This window comes from Cervus elaphus, chromosome 16, assembly GCF_910594005.1.
Source record: "Cervus elaphus chromosome 16, mCerEla1.1, whole genome shotgun sequence".
Classification (NCBI taxonomy): Eukaryota; Metazoa; Chordata; class Mammalia; order Artiodactyla; family Cervidae; genus Cervus; species Cervus elaphus.
Genome location: NC_057830.1, coordinates 2,895,422 through 2,921,683, shown reverse-complemented (window position 1 = coordinate 2,921,683; position 26,262 = coordinate 2,895,422). Strand labels below are relative to the sequence as shown.

The 26,262-nt window shown below is 50.3% G+C and overlaps 1 protein-coding gene across 8 annotated transcripts in view; it reads right to left on the bottom strand.

Annotated features, from left to right (window-relative positions):
- The window catches only part of CDK5RAP2 (CDK5 regulatory subunit associated protein 2), a 178,690-nt gene extending 156,640 nt beyond the window's left edge, over positions 1 to 22,050 (bottom strand). For 7 of the 8 annotated variants that reach the window (XM_043870667.1, XM_043870665.1, XM_043870673.1 and 4 more), the window contains exons 1-3: positions 21,818 to 22,050; positions 12,179 to 12,246; positions 8,843 to 8,910 (exon numbers count right to left, since the gene is read on the bottom strand). In XM_043870667.1, the coding sequence (XP_043726602.1) occupies positions 8,843 to 8,910; positions 12,179 to 12,246; positions 21,818 to 21,873 (192 nt within the window). In that variant the 5' untranslated portion in view covers positions 21,874 to 22,050. Of the gene's footprint in view, positions 1 to 8,842; positions 8,911 to 12,178; positions 12,247 to 12,386; positions 12,566 to 21,817 lie in introns of all 8 variants that reach the window. The other variant, XM_043870666.1, reaches the window with a different exon arrangement.
- Between the last annotated feature and the right edge of the window lie 4,212 nt (positions 22,051 to 26,262).

Genomic DNA, 26,262 nt, shown 5'->3' with positions numbered 1-26,262 from the left:
CTAAGAGATGGGGAACCATATCTTCTTTTGTATTTTAGTCTACAACATAGATAGTCGTTAATACACAATAACAATGGAGTGGTCAGAAGGCTGGACGTATTTACGAATTTCTTAAAGGCCATGTGATGCAAGGAGAGACCCACAGGCTTCAGAGTCAGACAGACATTGCTTTTTCCTATCACTTTTTTAAGATTTTTTAAAATGTGGACCATTTTTAAAGTCTTTTATTGATTTTGTTCTGTTTTTAAGTTTTGGCTCCAAGGCATGGGGGATCTTAAGTCCCTGAACAGGGATCAAACCTGCAACCCCTGCATTGAAAAGCGAAGTTTTTACCACTGGACTACCAAGAAAGTTCCTCCATCACCCTTAGAATAAGACTTCCTGGGCTTCCCCGGTGGCTCAATGGTAAAGAATCCACCTGCAATACAGGAGACGCAGATTTGATCCCTGGGTCAGAAAGACCTTCTGGAGAAGAAAACGGCAACCCACTCCAGTATTATTACCTGGAAAATTCCATGGACAGAGAAGCCTGGCAGGCTACAGTCCACGGGGTTGCAAAATTAAAATTAAAAAAGCTTGGTGCCGTGGCCGCAGATTTGTGTGATCTGGCTCTACGCTCGACCGTCAACCGCCCTACCCCTTGTTGGCAATGCTCCACCGTCCCCGGTCCTCACATAGGCCGGGCCTCGTCTGCGTGCACGGCTCTTCCTGCAGCCCTTGCCGGGAAGGTTCAATCTCAGGCCTTCCATCTCAGGGTAAATGTCACAGCCTCCACAAGGCCCCTCCTAAAAACTGGCTCCAAAGAGGCCATCTCCACTACCTCCACTAAGTCACTCTCACACGCAGAACTCTTATTTTCTTAAGAGAAGTTGTCACAACCTGCCTTCATCTTCGATCCTTATACATGTACTATTTGCTATCACGCCTGCTATATGAATATCATCACTTGTGGAGGGCAGGGACCTTTGCAATCTATCTGCTCACGCTGTTCCCACTGAGATTTAGCAGAGTATCTGGGACACAGGGGACACTCCATCAACATGTGTTGAATGAACGAACACAGCCGGTCCAGGCTGCCTTACTAGCCGTATGACTTTAGTCAAGCTCATGATTCTGTGTGCCTCAGTTCCTTTATCTATAAAAATGGGATTATAATAATGCCTCTTTCAGAGAGCTATTATGAGGATTTAAAAGAAATTAATTGGGATGTTTAGTATTGTGCCTGGCATAGCATAAGAAGTTAAAACATTAATATTCTTTTCATTTGTACTTTTCATCTGCACTTGAAGCAGGTTTAAGAAATGGAAAAAAAAAAAACACAAAAGAGTGGGAACACTGAAAATTGCTTACCATACAATAGGAATAAATACCTGAAAATCCACCAAATATGACTCAGAAACTCAGTGCTCAAAAGTGGGTGAACACGAGGGCGCTACTTGCCACGTTCTAGCCCTGGCAACCCGAGTGAGACCATGGAGTTGGAGCCTCTGAAAGAGGAACCATCCCAACTCGGTCCCAGCTCTGCAGCAGGACACCCTCTGAAGGAGCTTCTACTTGGCCACTGGGACTTCCTCCCACTCCCTGTCAAAGGCCTTCCGAGCCTAGGGCACCATCAGAAAGGGAAGTAAAACAAAAGCCAACAGCATAAAGAAGAAGCAGGGCAACTCAACCACCCGACTCTCAGCCAGGAGCCAAGCTTCTGGTGACGTGGCTGTCAGTTTCAGCGGCTTGAGAGGGCCTGGGACCCCACAGCGCAAGCTCACCCCCCAGAGCACCTCTGGACTGCAGGCAGCAAGGACCAAGAGCAGGGGCCCTGGGTCAGTGGAGCCGGAAGTGGACTCAACTCCCAGCGCCGTCACCTGTGAGCCACGCAACCTTGGGGAAACAACTGCACGTCTTTGAGTCACTGTTCGCTCATCAATGAAAAGAGGATCAAAGTCAGTTACCTCACGGAGGTGTTGTGACAACTACATGAGCTACAGTACCTGGCAGAGCCTGGCACTGAGCAAGCAGAAGACACAGGATCACTTTCAGAATGAATCCCCTTCTCACTCAAGCCCTCAACATGCAGATCTTCGCGCTACCATTGATCTTTTTATCCTCTTTGAAAGTCCAAAAACTGTTAGACCATTCACCCAGACATCACAAAAGCCATGAAATCCTGCTGCCCAGAGTTCATTTCTGGTAAATAACACGGCATGTAAGGCAATTCTGCAGCAGGAGCTAAACGGGGTGAGTAAAATGAAGAAGACACTCTAGAATTCGTTTCTGATTCCAGTACTCTCCCAGTGTCCTCAAAACATCCAGAAAGCTGTTGCTAGGCAAACACCTGTTTATCCACAAACAACACTGGAGTAATAACAGAATCTTAAATGTGAACCCAAACAACACTTGGAATGCAACTATCTTATGAAATCTACTGTCTATATATTCTTTTCAGCCTTTGCTCATGAATACACATTTTTTTTGTAAAATTGTAACATAAGTGAATTTGTATAATCCATTGCTTCCCCTAACATGTCTTAAATATTTTCATGTTGCTACCGAATTCCATAATTATCACTTAAATGACTGCACTGAATTCCACTGAATTGATTCACAGTCAATTGCTTAACCATTTCCCTGCTGAGCACGCACGGATGCAATGTGCTCCAGAAGAATGCCTGCAGGCTTTCCGAGCAGAAAGACCAGCCGTGCATTTGGCCTTCTTTCTGTTTCTGGATCACACTAAACTCCTGAGCGAATCACTGAAATCTCTCCAACCTCAGCTTCCTCACCTGAGAAACACCTTCAACACAAGTTTGTTGCAATAAGCCAAAGAGATGACAAATGTAAAATATAACTCCCTTGTTCCCGATTTTTCACAATCATACACAATGTGACAACACCTTCATGCTTGCAGCTTTTCCCTTCTGCTGGGTTCTTTCCTCAGGATGAATTTCCCCAAGATGGATTATCGGACTCAAGAGTCATATTATTTTTATGACCATCAAAATCTCTTTCCAAATGGCCTTCAAAAAGATTGTAAAAATTTACACTGCCCAGCCCGCCATCTGGCCAGGTCTGCAGAGGGCGTGGCCAGGACACTCGGAGGTCTGAGAACTCAGAGCGGTGGATCCAGCGTGCAGGAGACCAGCCTACTACACAGATGAGCCTCTGCCCTCAGCACTGACCAGACTGGATTCCCGAGACCTCTGGCCCTGACAGGCCCCGTATCCTGCGGAGCCAGGACCACAGAGCGGCGGAGACAGGCACTGCGCCAGCTCCAGGGTGCCGGCCACCACTCCCGCCAACCTGCGCCCCGCATAATTCTTGCTCTCCTGCCTGCCCTAAAGGCGCCCCGTTCTCCTTCTCAGCCTGCTCTCCTAAGACTCTGGGGGGAGTCTTAGGAGACTCTGGTGCCCCTCCCTCCCTCTACACGGCTCTGGCCCCGGATGCACAGAACGCAGCGGCCATGCCCACCGGCTCAGGACCGGCCCCGGCAGCGTCCTGGCCTGTGTTCCTTAGTCCTCACCACGAGCCCCGGCGTTAAATACTACTTCTCCCATTGCACGGGTAAGGCAACCAAAATCTACAGCTTACAAGCTAACACACCTGTTTTTATCAGTAAGAATGCATCGACTACCACCTTGTTCAGCTGGGTGTTGAGCAGGAGGGACACAGAAGAGGACACACAGGTAAGCAGTCACACCAATAAAACACGTAACTGCGAACAGTCATCAGACTCCGGGCGGAAAGCACGGCGTGCCGAGTGCCGGGTCCCAGGCGAACGCGGGAAGGGAGCCACGGGCGGCCTCTCTGTAAAGTCACGCAAAGACTAAGCCGTGGAGGTCGGGATCCCGACGCTCAGGAGGAAGAGAAAGGGCAGTCCCAGCAGGGGGAGGAGCACGCTGAAGGCCCGGCCACGCAGCTGAGGAGGCCACAGAGGCTCCCAGAAGCTGGAGAGCAGTGTGACGGGAGACGGCAACAGCCGGTGACGCAGGCAGGGTCACACGCGCCGTGGCAAGGAGTTAGGCATTTTGTTCCAAGGTCAAAGAAACATCATAGCCGGGTCAGCGGAAACTGACAACTGCCGAGGAGAACCCGGGGGAGCTGGCTGCAGCAGAATCCCCAGGACAGAGCGGACAGCCGGCCCCGACTCCCCGCCGTGCGCCAGGCACCAAGCGAAGGGCTTTCCACACCGGAACTCATGGGACCCTCACACCAGTTCTGCATGAGAGACCGTATCAGCCCCGCTTTACAGAGAAGGTTCTAGAAGCAACTAAACAAACAGGGTCACAGGTCTGCTAGTGTGACAGGGCCAGACCTAACACCCAACTCTGGTCATTTCCAGGTACGTGTCATATCCACGTGTCCCGCTACTTCAGAAGCTTCAAGGCCATACAAAGCAGGCGGGGGCTGAGGGGCAGGGGAACCATCTCCGGGAGTCAGACACCCGGCACACAGAGGCTACAGGGCAAACTGGAAGATGCAAACTCCGAGCCACGGCACGGATGAGGCATTAAAGTTGACCAACTGCCTCGCTGAGACCAAGACTTTTCAACAAAACGGAATAAGTGCCCCGATACAGAACCTCAGTGCAGCTGGGTTGGAGGCAAGAGCAGCAGAACCTGTCCTAAGGGGAAAAAAACACAGAACTGTACAAAGACACGGGACCAGGACACTCATCACCGCTTTGTTTACCACAGTGAGGAATTAGGAACAGTCTGAATGTCACACAGGAAGAGGTTACGTAAATTATGGTTCAACCCATCCCTTTTAGTACACGTCTTTATGAACTTAAGACGGTCATCACATAATACTATCCACCTGAATCAACAGAGACAGAAAGCTACACGTGTCACAGTAAAAGCCAGGAGTAAACTCTTCTGTCTGTGGATAAAGAACAGCTACCCAGACTGGACACGCCGAACCAGATTCTGGGTCTCCCCAATCACTCACAGCATTCTGAGAGAGACAAAGGGAGAGACAGATTGTAGGCTCTGGAACCGGTCACACCAGAGAAGCAGAGTCCCTTACAGAACACCGCTCGGTCGGGCCTCCTCGGTCCGGAGCGCTCCCCGTGACGTTATCCTCCAAGAAGGACCAACAAGACAGGCTCCCACTGAAGACCACACTGACCTGCCAGCCTCCTACCATGAGGCCTGCCGTGCAGATAATGACACCTCGGCTGGGGAAGGGAATAGACAACAGATCCCCAGTTGACAGACTCACAAGAAGGTGTGCGGTTTTCACATGTCAGAAGGGGACTCACGCAGAATCCCGAGTGCAGCAGAAAGACAGAGGCCTGGATTCAAAGACCAAGTGAGTCCCTGCCCCTCTCTGGGCCCGAGGCCCCCGTGTCAGATGCAGGGCCTAGATGAACCGAACCCGGGAGCTCTTTTAGCGCTGCAGTTCTGACTTTCTTCTCCACGCCTCCAGACCCCACCCCTCACTGCAGCCTCCTTACTGATTACAGTACCACCGGCCTCAGAGCACCCAGACTGGCTGATCTGGGAAGTGATTTCAGTCACTTCCCTCCCCAGATTAAAACTTACCATTGAGGCCCCTTCATCTTCAGGACAAAACTCAAACAAAGCAGTGTAACATACAAGAGCCTGCAGACTCCGACCCCCGCCTGCTGCAATAGCCCCTCTTCCCTCAAACGCCCCCCAAGCCTCCTTCCAGCCAAAGGGCACTTGGATCCCCGCCTCGTCACGCCCTGTCACGCTCTCTCCGTGTCTGTGACACGTGTGCGCCCCTGTGCCTAGGGTCACCTCCCAGTCTTCCCACCTGGGCTAACCCCTACTCGTCCTGATGAGCCAACTCAAGAACACCTGCTCCAGGGAGGCTGCCCAGAGTTCCCTGGGCCAGGATCAGGCCCCTGCTCTATGGCCCACAGCGCCCTGGACTTAACCTCTGTCACTGCATGATTTTCCTATCCATCTCCCTAAACAGACTGAGTCTCCTGGTGGGCACTTAATCTACTGCAAATTCCCTAGCCCCTGGCACAGCCTGGCACAGGACATGGATTTGAAAATATCCACTGATGAATGGCTAAACTCTAAGCAAAACCAAAAGGGCTGTATTTTGCTAGACCCTCGTTAACGGACTCTGATGTTCAGATATTCATAAGCCAAGACTAGAATAAAAGAAATCATGAGTTTCCCCTTTAAGTCCAAAGTATTGTAGCCCTCTCTTTAATATGCATGCAAACTTTAAAATCAGCATTAGATGCCAAGAGCATTTCCTATAAGCACCCCAACGCAGAGATCCTGCATTTAGTAGCTCGCCAGATGAAATTTTTCAGTGACTTATAGACCTGAAAGGGAAACACTGAGAACCATGTTGTCATTTCAATTTCAACTGCAGAATTTGTTCTTGAAAGTGCTACAATAAAAAATATTAATGTCATAAAAAAAAAAACCCTAACAGCAGTCAAAGGCCCACAGTCGTAAAGACAAAACATAAACCCTAAAACGTACCGGCACAGAAGGCTCTCCCTTGCCTTTCAGAAAATCAGTATTTGGGTCATCAAGAACACAGTTGAGAAAGGGAAATGTGAATCCCGTGACAGAGTAGGAAAAAAATGACAATAAATATAACCATAACCATAAGGAGAAATACATATCACACAGGATGAACTCTGTGCTAGGCATGTGTGCTTCACATACATTCCCTCATGAATCTGCACGACAGCCATGTGAAGAAGAAACTAATAACACGCCCATTTTAAAGACAAAGAAAGCACAGACAGGTTAAGCGACTGGCCCAAGGTCACCCAGCAGACGGCGATGAGCAGGCAGCCTGGCTTCAGAGGCCGTGGCCCTTGGCACAAACTGCGCCTGAGAACGGCCCTGCCACTGCGCATCTCTCGGCCTCTGCTTCTCCTCTCTCCTATAATAAGGGGCTTCCCTGGTGTCTCAGGCAGTAAAGCATCTGGCCGCAATGCGGGAGACCTGGGTTCGGTCCCTGAGTCAGGAAGATCCTCTGGAAAAGGAAATGGCAACCCACCCCAGTACTCTTGCCTGGAAAATTCCATGGATGGAGAAGCCTGGTGGGCTACAGTCCATAAAAGGGAGCTGGATTCAATTCTCAGATCTCTCCCGGTTCAAAAGGCAATGGCAACGTATAAAGCTAAAATTCTAAGATTGTTAAATTTTTCCATCTAGAAACAAAAATCAAAACTGTGCCTTTCAAAAATTAAATAACTCTGTATCTCGCAGAGCTGCTTCGATATTAAAGTAATATATATGAAGAGCTTAACACTTACAGTTCCCAGCTCAGAGCAAGAGCTCAATAAACAGTAGCTATTATCACTCTTATGATAAAACACGAACAACCATTTAATAGTGGAGCACATTTTAATTATACACGATGTGGAATAATCAAATCTCATTTGTTTGAGGCCCCAGACCCCACAGCATATATCAGGTTGTACAGCTGAAATTATAACAACTCAACGCTCCAGAATTACTTGTTTCCATTAGAGATCTGACAAGTCATTTCTTCAATTGGTCACTGGTGGTTTGCAGATAACTATTAGCAGTAATGAGTGTTCTAAATTAAATCCAGAGACAGTCCCGTTCTGTTCAGGAAAGACAACTGGGGAGAGAGAAACATGATTGTGGAACGTCCTTCCCTCTGTGTCCTGCATCTGCTCCCTGATAAATATCTCCCGTGTCTTGCATAGTATGGATTTCATTTGGTTACAAATGAAGAAGGGTCTAATTCTTCCCATGATAAATGAGCACGCTGAGCAGGTAACTTGTTAAGGAGAATTGGAATTGGGAAAATAACCTTATTTTCCTGTTACTTGACAACAGACCCCATCCACTAACAAATGAAACGCACGATGCTGGCAGACAGAAAGCATTGCAGTCAAATCCATCACCAAGCAATCCATTCTTAGACAATTACCACGCCAACCTGGGAACACATCGCTCACGCTTCATTCAACAAAGACGCAGCCTGTAAGGTGCAGAGAGGCCGCCCCACGTGGTAGAGAGAATAAACAGCTTCAGAGTCACCAAAAGCCTGAACTCAGATTCCAGCACTGTCACTCATACACCATGTGGCCGTGGGTGAGTCTCTCCCGGTCTCGAGACTCCTCACCTGCAAAATGGGGCGACTACAGAATGCCTGTCACAGCGCGGATTCAGTGGGGACCACAGACAACGTGCCTTCCATCGCAGGGAAGCTCCCGACACATGTTGTGGCTGTGCTCCGTTTAGTTGCTCAGTCGCGTCCAACTCTGCGATCCCACGAACTGTAGCCCACCAGGCCCTCTGTCCACGAGGATTCTCCAGGTAAGAACACTGGAGTGGGTTGCCATGCCCTCCTCCAGGGGATCTTCCCGACCCAGGGATCAAACCCAGGTCTCCCGCACTGCAGGCAGATTCTTTACCACCTGAGCCACCAGCAAAGCCCAAGAATACCGGAGTAGGTAGCCTATCCCTTCTCCAGGGGATCTTCCCGACCCAGGAATCAATCGAACGGGGGTCTCCGGCATTGCAGGCAGACTCTTTACCAGCTGAGCCACAGGGAAGCCCTTGGCACACCTCAGCACCTCCGAACTGTGCTCCATGGTGACACCTTCACCCTCAGGACACCAGAGATACACCAAACTCCCGGAGGCTGGAGACCGCCGCCGCTGTCAGAACCCATAACTGTCCTGTGTGCAGAGGGCCAGCCGTGCAGGAATGTCACAGTGCCCCAGAGAGTGCCCACGAGCCCCGGCCCTCCTCCAAACTCTGCCTCAACCTGCTTGGACACGTCTCGAGAACCCAGGCTCCCTGTGGGTCTGCCGGACAGCGCCGCAGACCTGCGCCGTGAGGGAGGCTAATTCAGGGTCTCTACTTACGTTTTCAAAGTCCTTCATGTTCCGCGCTCTGGTGGGAGACACCTTCTCTTCCGACACGTTTGGCAGCACTATAGAAAAGCAAAACAGACACAGGAAAACGTCACAATATGCAAACCGCCCCACACCCCTACTAGGGAAAAAAAAGTATAGTTTCCACATTATATTCTGTCTTGTGATTTGAGTCTACAGAAAGCTTTAAGTCATTATATTTCAAATATTTAAAAATTACTTGAACTGGCCCCAGTGTAACCATGTAAATATCCGAAGAATGTAAAAAGGTGTGAGCTGTTCAGTCATGTCTGACTCTGCAACCCCATGGACTGTAGCCCGCCAGGCTCCTCTGTCCACAGGGTTTTCCAGGCAAGAATACTGGAGTGGGTTGCCATTCCCATCTCCAGGGGATCTTCCCGACCCAGGAATCGAACCCGGGTCTCCCACACTGCAGGCATATTCTCTACTGTCTAGCCACCAGGGAATCCCCCGTAAGTGTCAGAAGATGGCCCCAAAGAAAGCATGCAGCAAGCAGAGCAGAACTGCCACGATACCCACTCCTCCTGCCGGCCCTTTATCTGTTCTGTTGGGTGGGATGTCATCTTCCTACGTCAGCACTTGAAACAAAGCCTGTCTGACTTGACAGCAGGGGTTGGCACATTTTTTCTTAAAATGCAGACAATAAACATCTCAGGCTCTGTCGGCCAGACGCCAGAAAGCCTCCAATTTGTGACAACCGCTCAACACAGAACAGCCACGGACGCTTCAAAGGCCCAGAAGCCACGTTCCGACAGAAGTTCATTTTCAAAAGCAGGCTGCGGGTCGGAAACTGCCGATCCCTGCTTCAGAGTGATTCCAGACTAAGGCAAAACCCAAATCCTTCCACAGCTTCTCAAATTCCACAAACATTTATTAGACCACTCCTCCGCGCCAAGCACCAGGTGAGGTGCTGGGGAAGCCGCGGAGAAAGAGGAGCAACGGTCAAAGCCGGGCATCCGGCGGGCAGGACGGAGGTGTGTGAGCAACGGCTCCGCGGGCACAAGTGCTGGGCACTCCTCAGGGGCTGAGAAGACGTGTGCCGAGTGAATGAAGGAATTCATTCTTCCCCCAAGTGGGCGCCGGGGGCCTACTCTGCTCGGGGCCATTCTAGAGACAGAACAAATAGAAAGAGCCGACAGTCTAGAAAGAAGAGACAGACAATAAACGATAGGCGATTACAGAGTATGTACAAAGGTGATAAATGCTGTGGAGAGCAATACAGTGGGTAAGGACAGGAAATGCCAATAGCAAGGGCGGGGTGAGGACTGTAGTTTCAAATAAGGTGGTTAAGGATTTCCCTGGCAGTCCAGTGGTTGAGATCCACGCTCCCAATGCAAGGGACAAGATGCAGGGGGCACAGGTTCGGTTCCCGGTCAGGGAACTAAGATTCTGCATGCTGCACACCATGGCAAAGAGAAGAAAACGAACCAACAAATAAGGTGGTTAAATTGAGGAAGGGCTGACCTCTGGGCAGACTCGGAGAAGCCACAGAGAGGGGCCTGGGGTGGCAAGTGCCGAGGGCGTCTGAGGACCAGCCAAGAGGCCAACGGACGGGAGAGCAATGAAGGGGGCACAGCAGAAGGAGGGGAGCAGGGTGCTGGGCGACAGGCTGAGGAGGGCCTCTCAGGACACGAGGATTCTGGGCTCACGGGGAGCGTGGGGGACTTCGGTTCCCACAGGCTCCCTCTGGCTGCTGAGAACAGATCTTTGTGAAAGGCGCGGAGAGAGAAACAAGGACAGCAGGCAGGAGAAAGCGGGGGGGTCCAGGCCAGAGGTCACGGTGCCCAGGCCAAGGAAGGCGGGTGAGCAGCAGTCCGATTCGTTAAGCAGGCCACTCGTTAAGTGGCCAACATGAAGAAATGCAATGAAAGGCAGTGAAAACGCAAGGTTCAGAGAGGAGAGCGCATGGAAGGCAGCCTGGGGAGAGCCGGGGAAGCATGGGCCAGAGCTGAGTCTGCAGGGGGCGGCAGGCAGAGGGGGGCGAAGGCCAGAGGAGGGCGAGGGCACGGCGCTTGGGGCTCAGCAGAGAAGAGGCCCGGGAGCCGGCAGGGCGCCAGGTGGAGGGCACACAGCCGCCTGCCCGCTGCTCAGCGGCCGGGCTCTGTCACCCGCGGCCGCAGCCCCGCCCAGGGCCCCCCACTCTCCAGGCCTCCAGGCCAGCTCATCTGCTGGGGACAGTCCGGCCGCCCCGCTCCTTCCTGAGAGTAAACCTCCTTCTCAGCCCCTCTCCCAGCTCCTCACTCCCCCGCTGGCTACACTGGCCTGTTGTGACCATTCTTTAACTGTCTACCTTCCAGGCATGATCGGAGCCACGCTCCAGGCTGAACCCCCTGCGGAGCCCAGAGCCTGGCAGGGAGCAGATGCCCACTACGGGCTGAATTAAGGAGCAGGCCAATCAAGTTTTCTGGTCCCAACGGCCTGGGGGCAGAAGGCAGAGAAACCAGAACTGCTGGACTGTAGCCTTAAAGTTGCCAGGTTCTAAAGGAAAACCTGAGGGTGGTCCCCAAATTAACATCTTCTCACCGTGTGACACTTAGGTCGTCTGCTCTAAAAACTCCTTCTTTTTGCACGTAATCTCATCCCTTTGGAGACGGGGGAAAAAAAACACCAGTCAAAATGTCTCTAAGATATTTCAACAAGGTGAATTATTAGCACTTCCACAGATATTGATGAGAGCATCCACTCTCTTTCAGAAACAGAAATGATGAGGAAGGCTTAGCAAAACCCAAACTGCAGAACAGTTTCCTCCTAATCCAGCTTCAGCCCAGCAGACTGCTTATTTGCTCAGCGCCGTCTCCTGTGGTCTACCCAACTATGTGTCTCCGAAGGGCAGGCCCATGTAGGAATGCCGGGCCCCAGCCGGCACACGGAATCCAGCAGCCTGCCAGGAAACCCTTGGCACGCTCAGGTTTGGACAGCCGCCCTCCAGGGCCTCCAGCCGCTCGGGAGCAGGAACCAACGGAGCCTCTGAACCTGACCGAGTCACCGACGCAACATCCAACCTCCCCTGGTCGTTCGGTTCAGCAAACACTGGCTGAAGCCCCTATGCAAGCGTGCTGGTGAGAAATGAAACTCATGAAGTATGATGGCCCAAAGGACATCCGTCCCTCTAGCCTAGTGCTTACGAAAGGGGGTGAGGAGCGGGTCAATACATACATTAAATACTGCACCCTTCCTTGGAGCCAAGCCATGCCCGGGAGCGCTGGGCCTTGGAGCCATCGAAGCTCAAGCCCAGGCTCCCGGCTCAAGGCTCCCGGCCCTCACGGCCCAGCACCCACGGCCCCTGTTCTTACTCTGCGTACTTACCACCGTTTCCCAAACCAGCAACAGGGCTGATGCTGTCCGCGTCATCCGGCACACTCAGAGCAAGGCCACTAGGAGAGAACATGCGCGACAAAGAGGAATCACTGTCTGAGCAGCAGAGGCGGCCGGACCCCCGGCCTGCACCCGACAGTCAGCGGAGCTACCCCGAGGGCAGGCCGTGCGGAAGGGGAGACCCAGGCTCGGGGCTGACCTGTGGCTCTCACGCTCACCAGCTGAGTGAGCGTGTTCGGTCATGGATTCATTCACACAGCGAGTGTTCTGTGGGCCACCGAAGGGCTGGGCGCAGAGGCACCCGGCCAAATGTAAGCTACTGATGCTCCTGAGTCACACTGCTCATTAACTGATTACACGGGGACACCACCCCTCAACCTGTAAAGATTAAATAAGTTAGTGCATATGAACACCCAGTACACAGGAAGTGATCTGCAGGAGGCATCGACTGGTGTTTTTGTCAGTGCTACTATTACCATTGTCAACATGCCTATCACAACTAAAAATCAAGCTTAAAAGTATCAGGTACTCATTTGGATGCTTCAAGAATATCAGACAAAAATGCAAAATTCACTGATTCCAGAAGATTTACTGGCTAAATTATACAAGCAGGTTCAGTGACGATGTGGAGACACTGACAGAAAACGAAAACCATGATAGGAGGTGTGGTTCAGCAAAACGCAGGTCCCTGAATTCTGTTCTGCCACATACCTCTCCCGGCCCCGCTTCCTCATCTGTAAAGGAACAGCAGCTACTTCGTGGAGTAACTGGTGATTAAACAAGACACCTAGTGTCTGGCAAGTGCCCTGCATACCGTGAGTATTCCATAAATGGGAGCAAAGTACCCTTGTCGCCATGAAACTTACAATGCTCTGTAACTTGTAAATGATCTACCTTCATGAGAAGTGGCCAATCCCCTGAAGGTCTATGCATTTTACAAAGGAAGGCTCTAAGGCCCAGATAATTTCGGTGGCCTCGCCAGTCTCATGGCAGTTAGTCAGAGAACCAAGTCCAGAATCCAAATCTTCTATGTCTAAAACCCAACAATGCCTGCCTGTCCCAAGCTGTAAGCTAGGAGCTGATGGAAGTTCAGCTTGACTTCTTGGCAATTTGCTCTTTCCAGGCCTCTAAATACAGATCCATCCTGTTCCTAGGACAATTTTGTCTGATCATCAAACTCTGGAGTTGGAATGAAACTTCAACATCAGAACCAAGCAAAAGAATTAAGATATCATAAAATTCCAGCATCAGGAAAATGATTACATAAAATGTGTATGCTGTGAGGATAACTGGAGGAAAAAAAAAGCAAACTTAAGTAAGATATGCCTTCAATTATTGGAAGACAAAAAAAAATACATGTACACTAAAGTCACCTCAAATCCTTCCTGCAAACTTGGGGGCTATAAGTATACGTAACAAGTGAAATATTAAAAAGTATAATTTGTAGGAAAAGGAGAGATATTCAGTATTTTCCTCCTTTTTAATTTTTTATAATTCTCAACTCCCTCCAATAAGTACCACTAGGACAAACTCCATTTTCTAAACAAACTGTAAAAGTTAGACACCACTCTTTGCAGTTGGTGGCCCAGTGGCCCCAAAACTACACACACAGCTTCCTGGGAAGCTCAGCCGACTCTGGTCTCTACGTCCCCAAGTCTGGGCCTCTCTCCATCACAGCCATTAATTCACTACCACTGGAGGAAACGGCCCATCAGTGACTCAAGCCAAGATCAATCACGGCAGAAAACCAGGTGGCAGGCAAAGCCAAAGAATTGAGTATCCAACAGGCAAAGTATGAAACGTGACGTTTGACACTGCAGCTCTTAGAAGAAACCGCTCTTTAAAGCACAAACTCCAGCCTGGTTCCCGTCAAACCTCCCCGTGGGCTCTGCCTACCCCGCTCTGAAATGTCGTGACCCTCGAGCATCAGTGCTCCCAGGCAGTTCCAGCCACACCTCCAGCTTCAAGCCTTCAGCTTTAGGTACCCATTCCGGTCACTCACTCTGGGCCTAAGGTTGGGGCTTTCTGGGTCCCCAACCGAAATCAAAAGTAGGCAAAGGAAGAAGGCTCGGATGGGACTTTGTCATGGTGTGGATGGGGGAGACAAAGTTCCCAGAAGGGAAGGAACTCATTTGCTCCAAATCACACGGGGTTGGGTAGCAAAGTTGAGGCCAAAACCCAGGTGTCTCAGGGCCCATTCCACGCACACAGCTGTGTCGGGCCGCCCCCGACTCCTACTCAGGAGCACCCGGTCAGGGAGTGTCCTCACCTGCGGAACGCAGCGTAGTCACAGCCGCCACTGCAGGGGGCCCGCGCCCACCGGCCCCGCGCTCAGGGACGGCGGCCTGGCGCCTCCTCCGCTCCGCAGCCCTCCTGGGCTCCGTGGTCCTTTTCCAACGCTGCCATTTTTTCCAACAAGGAAAAGGGAGGCCTGGCAGAGTGAATACGCTGAAAGACCCAGGCCGGCCTGGCTGCAAAGCCCACACACTCCGCCTCTGTACCACCCAGGCCCCCCACACCTCCGCAAGGGCTGCGGTGAGGGCCCAGTGCCCCGAGGCAGGGCCTCCAGCCCCGCGGGCAGATGAACCAACACCCCCTGCGCCTCACCACCGCACCCCCTCGCCCACCCACTGCCAAAGGGGCACTCCCCTGGGTCTGCACACGGCACCCAACACTGGCCGTCCGCGCGAGGGCCCCGACGTGCTTCACCAACGAAGTGGTGTAAGCGCCGTGGGTCAGATTGCACTTCCAGTTCGGAAAACACACACCCAGTAGGCTCCAGACTGTCTTTCAACAACTTGCTTTCACTCTAGGTCATTTGTTCTTAATGACAGAAAACTACATATAAATACAAAAGAAAAAAAAAGAAAAAAAAAATACAAAAGAGCCGGACGAGAGCTTCGAGTTCTTCTTGACTATTACTCTCCTCTTGGTCTCCTGGAAGAAGTAACCACTCTTGACAGTAAGACATTCCCGAGCTTTCTCTATGTGTGCGTGTACATACTATTCTGCAGCGTCTTTTCTTCACTGAATGTGTCCTAAAGATGTTTTCATGACAGTACAGATAGATCTACGTCAGCGTGTTTAACTCCCACGAAGCATTCTACAGCCATGTTTTTCAAACTTCACTGACACCAACCAACAGAAGGAAATACATTATCCTTCATTCTGCAAGTGCCTTCTGCTCTGTTCCATTCTTCTTTTATGTTTAATTCTGGTTCTGACCTACTAAACTGAATGTCATGAGATGACAATGGGTCACAGTTGAAAGAGACCTGTGAAAAGGATGTGTTATTTACCAGGTAACGTGTAGGCAACTCAACCTGTTTCCACGTTGTTCCTTTCACAAACAATGCTGTATCTCCTTACACAGGTCTCATTGTACACCAGCATGATTTTTCGATAGATAACCAGAAGTGGAATTGCTGTATCTAAATACATTTACATTTTCTCAATGGGTGAAAGATTTGAAAATATACAAGTGGCTAGTAAGTACATGAAAAAAATGTCCCACACGGTCAGCTGTTAGGGAAATGCAAATCAGTACCACAATGAAACAGCATGCCACATCCCACAGGATGGCCACAATAAAAGACAGACAATGGTAAGTGCTGGCAAGGCAATGGAGAAATAAGGATCCTCACAGAGTGTAGGACGCTGAGAGTGTGAGGTGGTGCAGCCACTTTGGAAGACAGTTGAGCAGTTCCTCAACACGTTAAATATACAGAGCTACCACACGACTCAGCAACCCTACTCCCAGAGAAAGGAAAACTTATGTCCACAAAAAACTTGTACACAAATATATGTTTATAGCAAAAGAGCCAGAAAAGCAGAAAGAACCTAAATATCAGCAACCAATGAATGAATAAACAAAAACTGGTGCGTGTTTACCACAGATCACCCGGTCACAGAAAGGAATGAAGTGCTAATACAGGCTACAACACGGAGGCCTCACGAAAGTCCACATATTGTAATATCTCATTTTCATGAAACGTCCAGAACACGCAAATCTATAGACAAAAAGCAGACTGTGGTTGCCTAGGGTGCAGCAAGGGGGCAGGGGGTGGAAACGGGGGGTGTGGTAGACTGAAGTGTCCCCTGGAATTCATATGAGAAAACCCAGCCCCCACCTGACGGATGGTATTAGGAGGTGAGCCTTGGGGAGGCGATTAAGAGCAGATGAGGTGGAGACGGTGGAGCCCTCAGGAGTGGGGCTGGGGCCTGTGAGCGTTTCCGGAGCTCCTTCTTCCTCTCTTTGCTCTCCACCACGGGAGGATACGGTGAGAAGGAGGTCCTCACCGGAACCTGCCCGCACTGGCACCCTGATCCCAGACTTCCAGACGCGGGAACCGTGAGAAACCAAGTTCCGTTGTCAATCACGGGCCTCCCAGGTGGTGCTAGTGGTAAAGAGTCCGTCTGCCAATGCAGGAGGCACAAGAGACGTGGGTTCAATCCCTGGGTCAGGAAGATCCCCTGGCGGAGAAAATGGCAACCTGCTCCAGTACCCTTGCCTGGAAAACTCCATGGACAGAGAAGCCTGGCGGGCTACAGGCCGAGGGGTGCAGGGCTGGACACTGAGCCTGCTCGCAGGTTGTGAGTTACCCAGTCTACCTTTCTGTTACAGCAGCCCGCTAAGACTGGAAGTAAATGCTAATGGGCACAGGGCTTTCTGGATGATGAAAATGTTCTAAAATTAAGATTATGGTGATGATTGCACAACTCTGTAGATATACTAAAAAAAAAAAAAACACTGAATAGGATATTTCAAATGAGTAAACTTTATGGCATATAAATCAGATTTCAGTAAAGCTGTTAAAAAAACACAAGACACATTTTTAATGCCAAACTGTGTTCCAACAAGCTTGTCCCATTTACACCGTTGTGCACTTTTCCACACAGTGATTACAAAGCGGCATTTCACTACTAAATACGGAGCCTATACTCATGGTATTTATCTTTTCAAATAGAGATTGAACAATATTGATTCATTCAGCAAATAACTGCTGAGCCTCTGCTACGTACCAGACATTGTTCTTTCTAGAGATCCAGTCGGGAAGAAGCCAGGCACACTCCCTGCCCTTGCTGAGCTAACCCCGGCGACCGGGAGCGTCTCCTCAAACCTCACGGCCTGGCGGCACCTCTAGCCCCAGGTCGGCCTTGGATCAGGCTTTCAAGCCTTCACCAGAAATTTCATTCCACCATCCTCTTTCTCAATCTCCTTCTACAAAATCCACGAAGGCATTCTTTGCCTGAGAAAGTACAAACGGTACAAACTTACAGGAGACTTTTTTTTCGGTCTGCCCCCAGCCAGGCAGCAGGCACTTAATGGCCATGTGCTCAAGGAACCCACAGATGAACAGGCCTGGGCCAGGCCTCTGGAAACTCACAGGCAGAGGCAGAATCCGGGGCATGAAAACAAAGGCGTGAGCCCAGGGCAGCGGGCACAGAGGACTTTGTCCAGAAAATGGTACAACACGTTAACAGCTAAACAAAAACCAGCCCACACCGAATGTACCCCCATCGGCTCCAGGTGCTTAAAACATACAACTGTGCTTCGTCCACAAAGTCACCCCACCAACCAGAGACCGTCGCTGAAGAGAAACTGAGGATTAGGACAGTTACGTGAAAACCTCCAGCAACACGGCTAGCACCCCGCTGAAGCAGGATTCTGACGCAGGCGTCCTGCACACACAGCCCAGGTCCTTTCAACACCATCGGGCGGGAACTAATGGAGGGCCTCAGGTCAGCCGGGGCCCCAGGAACCGGGATCCGGGCCGAAGCCTCACAGAGCCGGAGCTCCCGGGGTACACCCAGGTGAACAAGCTTGGAGAGAATAACTCACACTGACCTAATTCAACTGAAGGCCACGGGCAAATCGGACTTCAGTTCGGTCTCCAAAACCGAGGCCTGGAAATTACCAAGCAGAAGAGTATCCATATCAGCATAAAAAGAGTCCTCGTGTTCCAGGGGTTTTTCTCCTCCACTCTGACCACCTGATGGAGACGCTGACTCTTTCAGAGCCAGTTCAAGCCCACAGCAGTGCCGCAAAATCCTCCAAGAGTCCTCTCAGAAATGGTTCAGAGAACTAGCTGGAAGGCAGGATAGGGCACCGAGAGCCAGGCTTTGGAATATGTAGGCCTGGACTTTAAATCCTGGCTTGATCATGGACTTTTTGGTGGGACCTCGGAGTGTTCACTTCACCTCTCTGAACCTCAGTGTCCTCACCTGGAAAACGTGGATAAACCCGTCACCTCACCAGACCACTGATCATTCAGTGAATTCACAGACAGGTACTGAGCCCCTAGCGTGAGCCAGATACCAGCTAGGAAGTCGCACTACAAAGATGGTCACGACGCAGCCCCGGGTCTCACGCAGGTCAGAGTCGAACCTGGGAGCCAGACCAGTTACCAGCTGCGCCTGCAGCGGCCAGTGTGTGGACCTGGTGAGCACCTGAGATGCGGCTCCTCTAGACTGAGGAGGGCACTAAGTGTAAAGCAAATACCGGACTTCAAAGACTCAGTAAGATCAGATAGAAAGCAAAATATCTCATTAATATTTATTTGTTTACAAGTTAGAATGATAATATATGGAAATATTAGGTTAAATCAAACATTATTAACATTAACTTCAGCAGTTTCTTTTTACACTTTTAATGTGGCTATTAGAAAATTTTAAATTACATACGTGGCTCAAATTATATACTGATTGGACTGCATTAGTCGATAACATTCAATGAAGTTCTGGGACTTCCCTGGCAGTTCCAGTGGTTAAGACTCCGAGCTTCCACTGCAGGGGATTTGGGTTTGTATCTTTGGCCAGTGAACTAAGATCCCGCATGATGTGGTCAAAAAAAAAAGAGAAAATTCAGTGACGTCAATAAGTGCTGTGAATGCCTCAGTGATGGAGGACTAAAGGAGAACAGAGGGCCCAGGTGTGGAGACGGGATGTCAGCGAAGGATTCCTGGCAGTGACATCTAAATTGAGACCTGAAAAATATTAAGGCAAAGCAGAGGAGGGCGATCCAGGCGGCAGGCACAGCAAGCACCCAGGCCCAGCAGCGGAAGGAACAAGGCAGATCACTCATGACAGTTCGGCAGCCAGCAGGGTGACAGGCTGGGAGAGGGGGCAGGGAAGGGAGAGGGGAGACAGGCGCCCAGCGAGGTACGCGGGGCCACAGGACAAAGGAGCTCAGAAGCCACATGAAAGAGCTTGACCCTGAGGCCAGAAAGGAGCCAGGGGGAGCCTCGAGTAGGTAAGAGATTAGCGCAGGAATGTATGCAGCACCAGGGTTACCAGCAAAGGCGGGAGCGGAGGGCAAGGAAAATATCTGATGTTTTGTTGAGTTGCTACTCTGGGTCAGACATTGGGCTAAGCTCTTTTAGACTCATCCATTTTACAGATGATGAAAACTGAGGCTCACAGAGGGTGACTTGCCCAAGGTCACACGATTGTTAAGTGTCAGAATTGGGATGGAAACCCAGCTAGGTCTAGGCTGAAGCTCCAATACTCTGGTCACCTGATGCAAAGAGCCAACTCATCAGAAAAGACCCTGATGCTGAAGGCAGGAGAATAAGGGGACGACAGAGGACGAGATGGTTGGATGGCATCACTAACTCAATGGACATGAGTTTGAGCAAGCTCCCGGAGGTGGTGAGGGACAGGGAAGCTTGGTGTGCTGCATCCGTGGGGTCTCAAAGAGTTGGACACAAGTGAGTGACTGAACAAGGTTCCAAAACTGGTACTGGGATGTGTAAAGCTGCCTGAGAGAGTAATGTGCCCGACTCTTTGCAACCCCAATGACTGCAGGCCTCCAGGCTCCTCTGTCCATGGAATTTTCATAGGCAAGAATACTGGAGTGGGTTAACCATTTCCTACTCCAGGAGATCTTCCCCACCCAGGGATCAAACCCATATCTCTTGAGTCTCCTGCGTTGGCTGGCAGATTCTTTGCCACTGAGCCACCTGGGAAGCCCTGAGTAATAACAGACTTTGCCTCAATGGCAATGAAAAGCATTAGACGTATAAAGCAGCAGGCTGTGACGACCAGAGTTGTATTTTTAAAACGAGCTTTTGAGCTGTAGTATAAAAGGCTATCAGAGGTGTGAAGGAAACTAGGACAATCCGGGTGAGGGGTTATATATCACTTACCAACTGAGCTATCAGGGAAGCCACAATATATCCAGGCAGTGGCAGAAAGATGATGAGAAAGAAACGTCACAAATTACTTCAGGATTCAACTAGCAGGAGCTTCAAAGGGCCTTACTCTGTGTCTGATAAAACTGTTCGGTCGCTAAGTCATGTCCGACTCTTTGTGACCCCCATGGACTACAGCACACCAGGCCTCCCTGTCCTTCACCATCTCTCAAGAGTTTGCTCAAATGCATGTTCATTGAGTCGATGATGCCATCCAACCATCTCATCCTCTGTCATCCGTTTAAATGGTTTCTCTGTTAGGCTCTCAATAAACAGAGCAACCATTTGTCCAGGTTTGCCCAAGACAGGACCTGTTTATGCCTGCTGCTCAGGAATAAATATTAATTGTGTCCATTTTACTCTTAAAAGCATCCAGATATGCACACAACAAATAACATATCACCCTTTCAGTTAGGATCTGTTGACCAAAAGAGGCAGCCTGTTCCTAGCAGAGCTGGATAAATGCCACAGGTTCTCTGGGATCTCCTCTGAGTCCTTCTACCCTCTCCCCAACCAGGAGCCCAGGACAAGCAAAGGGGTCCAACCCTACAGCAGGGCAGGGCTTTTTCAGGCCTTCCTCCCAAGAGAGACCCCCAACCCCCCAGCAGTGTAGACTCCAACTGCCTCCTGGGACAGGTTCATTCAGCCATTCTCCCGATGTGTACTCCTGTTGTTGATGACCACGACAGCGGTGGTGGTGGAAATGGCGGGACCAAATCATTTTTAAAGCACTGATGACACGCCAGGCTCTACACCTGCCAAGCAGATTGCTGGGGGCGGGGGGGGGGGGGGGGGGGGGGCATCTTCTCCTCTAATCCTCACCCCAACTCTGCTGGGTGGATATTCCACCCAGCCCCATTTAACAGATGGGAACGTAGATTAAGTCATCTCATCAAAGTCACACAGCTATTTAGTTAAAGAACTGGACTCGAATCAGCTCCGTTCAACTCCAGCCAAGGTTCTTAACCACTGCACCCCATGGCCTGAGTCTTGGTGGCCACTAAGGGACCCATAAGCAAAGTCTGGACAAACCAACTACACTCCCAACAACGAAAGCAAACCCCCAAACCACAATGAGCCATCAAGTACCCTCAAGGTCCCCGCCCCTCAACCAGCCCTCACTAACTGCACACTCCAAGACGTTCCATCTCCCTCTCTTTCAGAGAACCCCTTACCTGGCCCTCATCTCCTCTTCAAAGTATGTCCCGAAATAGGAGACATGGGGGCGACGCAGCTCGGGACCCTCAACCACCTACACTCAGCTATCACTGGGCGGGTCCCCAAAGAGATTGCCGCCGAAGAAATCCATCTCACGCACTCCCCACGTCAGGAACCCTCAAACCCCCTCAGGAGCAAACCTCGAGTCTCGGATGGAGCAAACCCCCATCCATGGGAACCCCGGCCCGGTTACCGCGAACCCACAAAGCCTGGGCCGCACCTGCAGCCGCTACGCGTCCCGGGGAGGGTGACGTCTTCTTCCAACACCGAGTCCATCGTGGACGCCGAGGAGGAGTTGGCGCTGGTGTCTAGCGACGGCGCCACTGCTTCCCCCACGGGATCGCGACCCGCCCGGCTCCCCAGGTCCCCGCCCCCTCCAACCCAGCTCTTGTTCGGACTCCGGCGGCGCCGCTGGAATTCAAACCGCAGCGGCCGCCATCTTTCCCGGCGCTTCTTCCTACGGAAACGAGGCGGGGTCACCGAAGCGCGCGCGGTGAAGCCGACCGGCCTGGCCAGGAGACCGGGCAGGGAAGCGCTGGCGGGACGCCATCTTAACTAAGGGCAGAGCGTCTGCACTTGTACCGGCAAGATCAAAAGAAAGAGAGGTGGGCCGCCATTTTTCGTGAGGGCACGCGGGCCGAGGCTAGCGCAGACGCCATCTTTGTTGAGGGCCGAACCAGATTTGGGCCGTTAATTTAAGCGGGAGATGGGAATTCAGCACCTACCGCTTGGGATCCTCATAACTCCTAACCAAACGTGTACTCCGAACCTTAGGGTCTGGGCATCCCAAAGGCTTCCGCCTTGAACTGAAACTCCGTTAATCGGTTGCGGGACTCGCTTTAGAAAAATCCCCACTCGAGTAATCTGCACACTTGGTTTGAAATAGATAAGCGCATCCCTATGAGCCTAGTGGTCAGGGACACTCCCTCTCCAGCCTCCCACCTAGTGAGCTTTTATTACCTGTAGGGCTCGAATAATGCCCCTGGGATCAGTATACTGAGGGCAAATGAGAGGAAAGACTCGCCTAACTCCATGCACCGGAAGTCTGTCGACTGGACAGACCGTGGCTCCTGCGGACTATCAGTATATCCGAGCTCTCTGCTAACCCTGGCCGCCTTTCTTAAAGCACACAGCAATCACTAGATCTTTTTTGGCAGAGCTTGACCTGTGAAACGGAGAAGGCAATGGCAACCCACTCCAGTACTCTTGCCTGGGAAATCCCATGGACGGAGGAGCCTGGTGGGCTGCAGTCCATGGGGTCGCGAAGAGTCGGACATGACTGAGCGACTTCACTTTCACTTTTCACTTTCATGCACTGGAGCAGGACCTATGAAAGCAACCTTCTCCTCATCTCGGTGTTCCTACCTTCCTCTGCAGACGGTCAGGAGAGTTCAGAGAGCCGGGTAAAAAATAACTTGAAAAGATGAGTGACTGGGTAGATGTACCGTCCTCCTTCAGCCTCAGTTTCCTCATTCTTTCCAAAAGAGGCCTCTGTAATACTCTGATCTACATCAAACCCTTTCTTGTATTCTGAGCAATCTGTATTTTTTACCCCTTTGTGGCACTTACCACATTTTGCAATTCCATACTTTTGTATATAATTTTTTAATGTCTTCAGCACTAGACTGGAAGCTCTGTGAGAGCAGAGACTGTTTGGAATTGTTCAGCCTGTATCTCCAACACCCAGCACTGTGCCTGCCACCCAGCAGGGGTTTAAATATATATGTTGATGAATGGTTCACTCAATATGGAAAATGAGGCTAATATTATCCTGCAAGGTTTCTTCATTTTATTGAAGTATCATTTATTTACAATGCTGTGTTAATTTCTGTTGTACAGCAAAGTGATTCAGTTGAATATATGTATGTACATGTGTATATGTCTCCTTCTCCAAGGGCTCTCCCCAACCCAGGGATCAAACCCAGGTCTTCTGCATTGCAGGCAGATTCTTTACCATCTGAGCTACCAGGGAAGCCCAGATATATATTTACATATATATGTATATGTGTATATGTATGTATGTATATGGGCATCCCTGGTGGTGCAGTGGCCAAGAATCCACCTGCAATGCAGGAGACACAAGAGACACAGCTCAATCCCTGGGTCGGGAAGATCCCCTGGAGGAGGACATGGCAGCCCACTCCAGTATTCTTGCCTGGGAAATTCCGTGTACAGAGGAGCCCAGCGGGCTATACAGCCCATGGAGTCACAAAGAGTCAGACACAACTGAGCATGCGTGTGTGTGTGTGTGTGTGTGTGTGTGTAATATTCTTTCTCAGATTCTTTTCCATATAGTTTATCACAGGGTATTGAATAGTTCCCAGTGCTATACAGTAGGACTTTGTTGTTTTATCCATTCTATATATAATAGTTTGCATCTTATCCTGCAAGGTTTTTGTGCCAATGTGGAAATGACCTCAGATTCCTTTACTACCTAGTCAGTGGTAATCCCATCTCTCTCCCTCTCCCCCCACCCCAGCTGTCTCTCTCTCTCTCTCACACACACACACCCCTTAGAAGGCGACAAATCACTGCCCCATCCCTCTTCCATCCCCAGATCTTCAGCCACCCCCAGAATCAGCAATAAAATAACAGCCTGAAAGAGAGTGGGCAGGAACCAGCTGGCACACAGGGAAGGGGCGGTCCTCGATCCCCTGGAACCAACAGTTCAGTAAGATGAGTGTGTCCAAAAGCAGAGAAACGGTTGTCAGGATTCCTGCTGTGACTCCGTCACTGACTCCCTGTGATTTTCGGCAGACCGTTCCTCTCCTGGGCCTCAGTTCCTCCAGCTGTAAAATGGGAGGACTGGACTGGATGGCTGTCTCAAGACCTCACAGATCTAGAGATTTCTTTGTGTCGATTTCAAAGCTTCTAATGCACAACCAGCTCTGTTCCAATGTGGAGGGCTGAGTTATAAATCATTACTTCCCGAATGAAGGAACTAACTTTCCATCCAGCAGATGAAAGCTCTTGAGAACGGAAAGAAGGAAGAGGTTGTGTACATTTTGACGTTTCTTACACGACACTTGTGCTAGGTACATCACAAACGCTACTGCATCTAACATTCACAACCACCCTCCAGATAGGTGCTACTATTATCCCCGTTTCACTTACAGATGAGAAGATTGAAGCTGAAAGAGATAAAAATAACTTTCTTAAGGTCTCCCTGCTGGTAAGTGGTAAACCTGGGATTTGAGCCCAAGTCCCTCTGAACCTTCCTGAAAACTCTAGTTGTTTCAGGAAGCCTGTCCTCTCTTATTTGTTTCTCTCCACTTTAGAATCTGGGATTAAGAGGTGAGGTCTGCATTTAGACAGTACTATTTCAGGGGTATGTCCACCAGCCTCTACAGCTTAGATACCTGCTTCCAGGTGGCCCCGAGATCAATCTAGGTGTGGGCAGCTCGGGACCGGACGTCTAGGCGCCGGGATCCTGACTCTGGGAGGTCGTCCAACTCATCCCGGGACCTGGGTCTCTTTCCCTGGCTCCTCCTTGATTTTCCTTTGGTAAATTGGGAGAGACCATGCTGAGCTCACACGGTTACATTAGATACTCTGGAAACTCTAAAGAAGAAAGAGCCAGGGAGAGGTTCTCCTTACGATGAATCTACTCCCTGTTCAGCAAATGGCCATATTCCTGGCTTGTGTGCTAAAAACCCTTTAGTGAACCTGGGAACTGAAAATAGAATCAATTGCACAAAAGATGGGCTATGTAGGAAGTTGTTTTTCCTGTTTTCATGGTCAGGGACGAAGCCCTTTGCCCCGTCTCTGTCTCACCATGGCCTTTCTTTCTGCCAAGCCTGGAGGTGACGTCACTACCACCAGCTGTTTGGGCTATCTGGCGCCATCTCCTTGACGACCGCCACCCAGCCACAAAGCTGGCATTATTATTTCCTTGGGCAAGGTCATATCGAATGGCTGGGAGGAAGTCACTTGCAGCCAGATGTTTCTCATTAGGGTAGAACCCTCAAGACACAGGAGCTGCCATGACTAACAGCAAAAATGAGTTTTTATTGCATCAGTACATGCACACTGCTACTTTGCACTGTTTCATTTTATCCTTACAACACTGTAAGTAGATCAGGATGACTGTCTTGCTCTTCAGGTTAGGAAAGTAAAGCTCAGGGAAGGGAAGAGATTTGCCAACAGCCACACTTTCTTCCTTTCTCTCTCTCTTTCTCTTCGCTTTTCATTTAGAAATAATTTCAATCTTAGAAAAAGTTGCAAAGAGTACAGAGATTTCCTTGTATAACCTTCACCCAGCTTCCTAAAATACTAATATTTTACATAAGCATGATAGAATTGTCAAAAATAAGAAATTACATTGATACGATTCACTACAGACTTTATTTAAATTTAATCAGTTTTCCCATTAATGCCGTTTTTTGGCCCAGGAGCCATCCAGCATTCCGTGTTGCTCTGTCCATGTCTTTCATGATGCTGACACTTCAGGAAGGTTCCTCCCAGTGGTCTGGGTTCGTGTGGTGCTTCCTCGTGATAGAATTGAGGTTGTGCTCTTTTGGCAAAAGTGCCACACAAGTGATGCTGGGCCTTCCTCAGGTACCAGGAGGTGTGTGTGCGTTCTCAGTCGCTCCGTTTGTGTCTGACTCTTCACGACCCCATGGACTGTAGCCCATCGGGCTCCTCTGTCCATGGGATTTTCCCGGC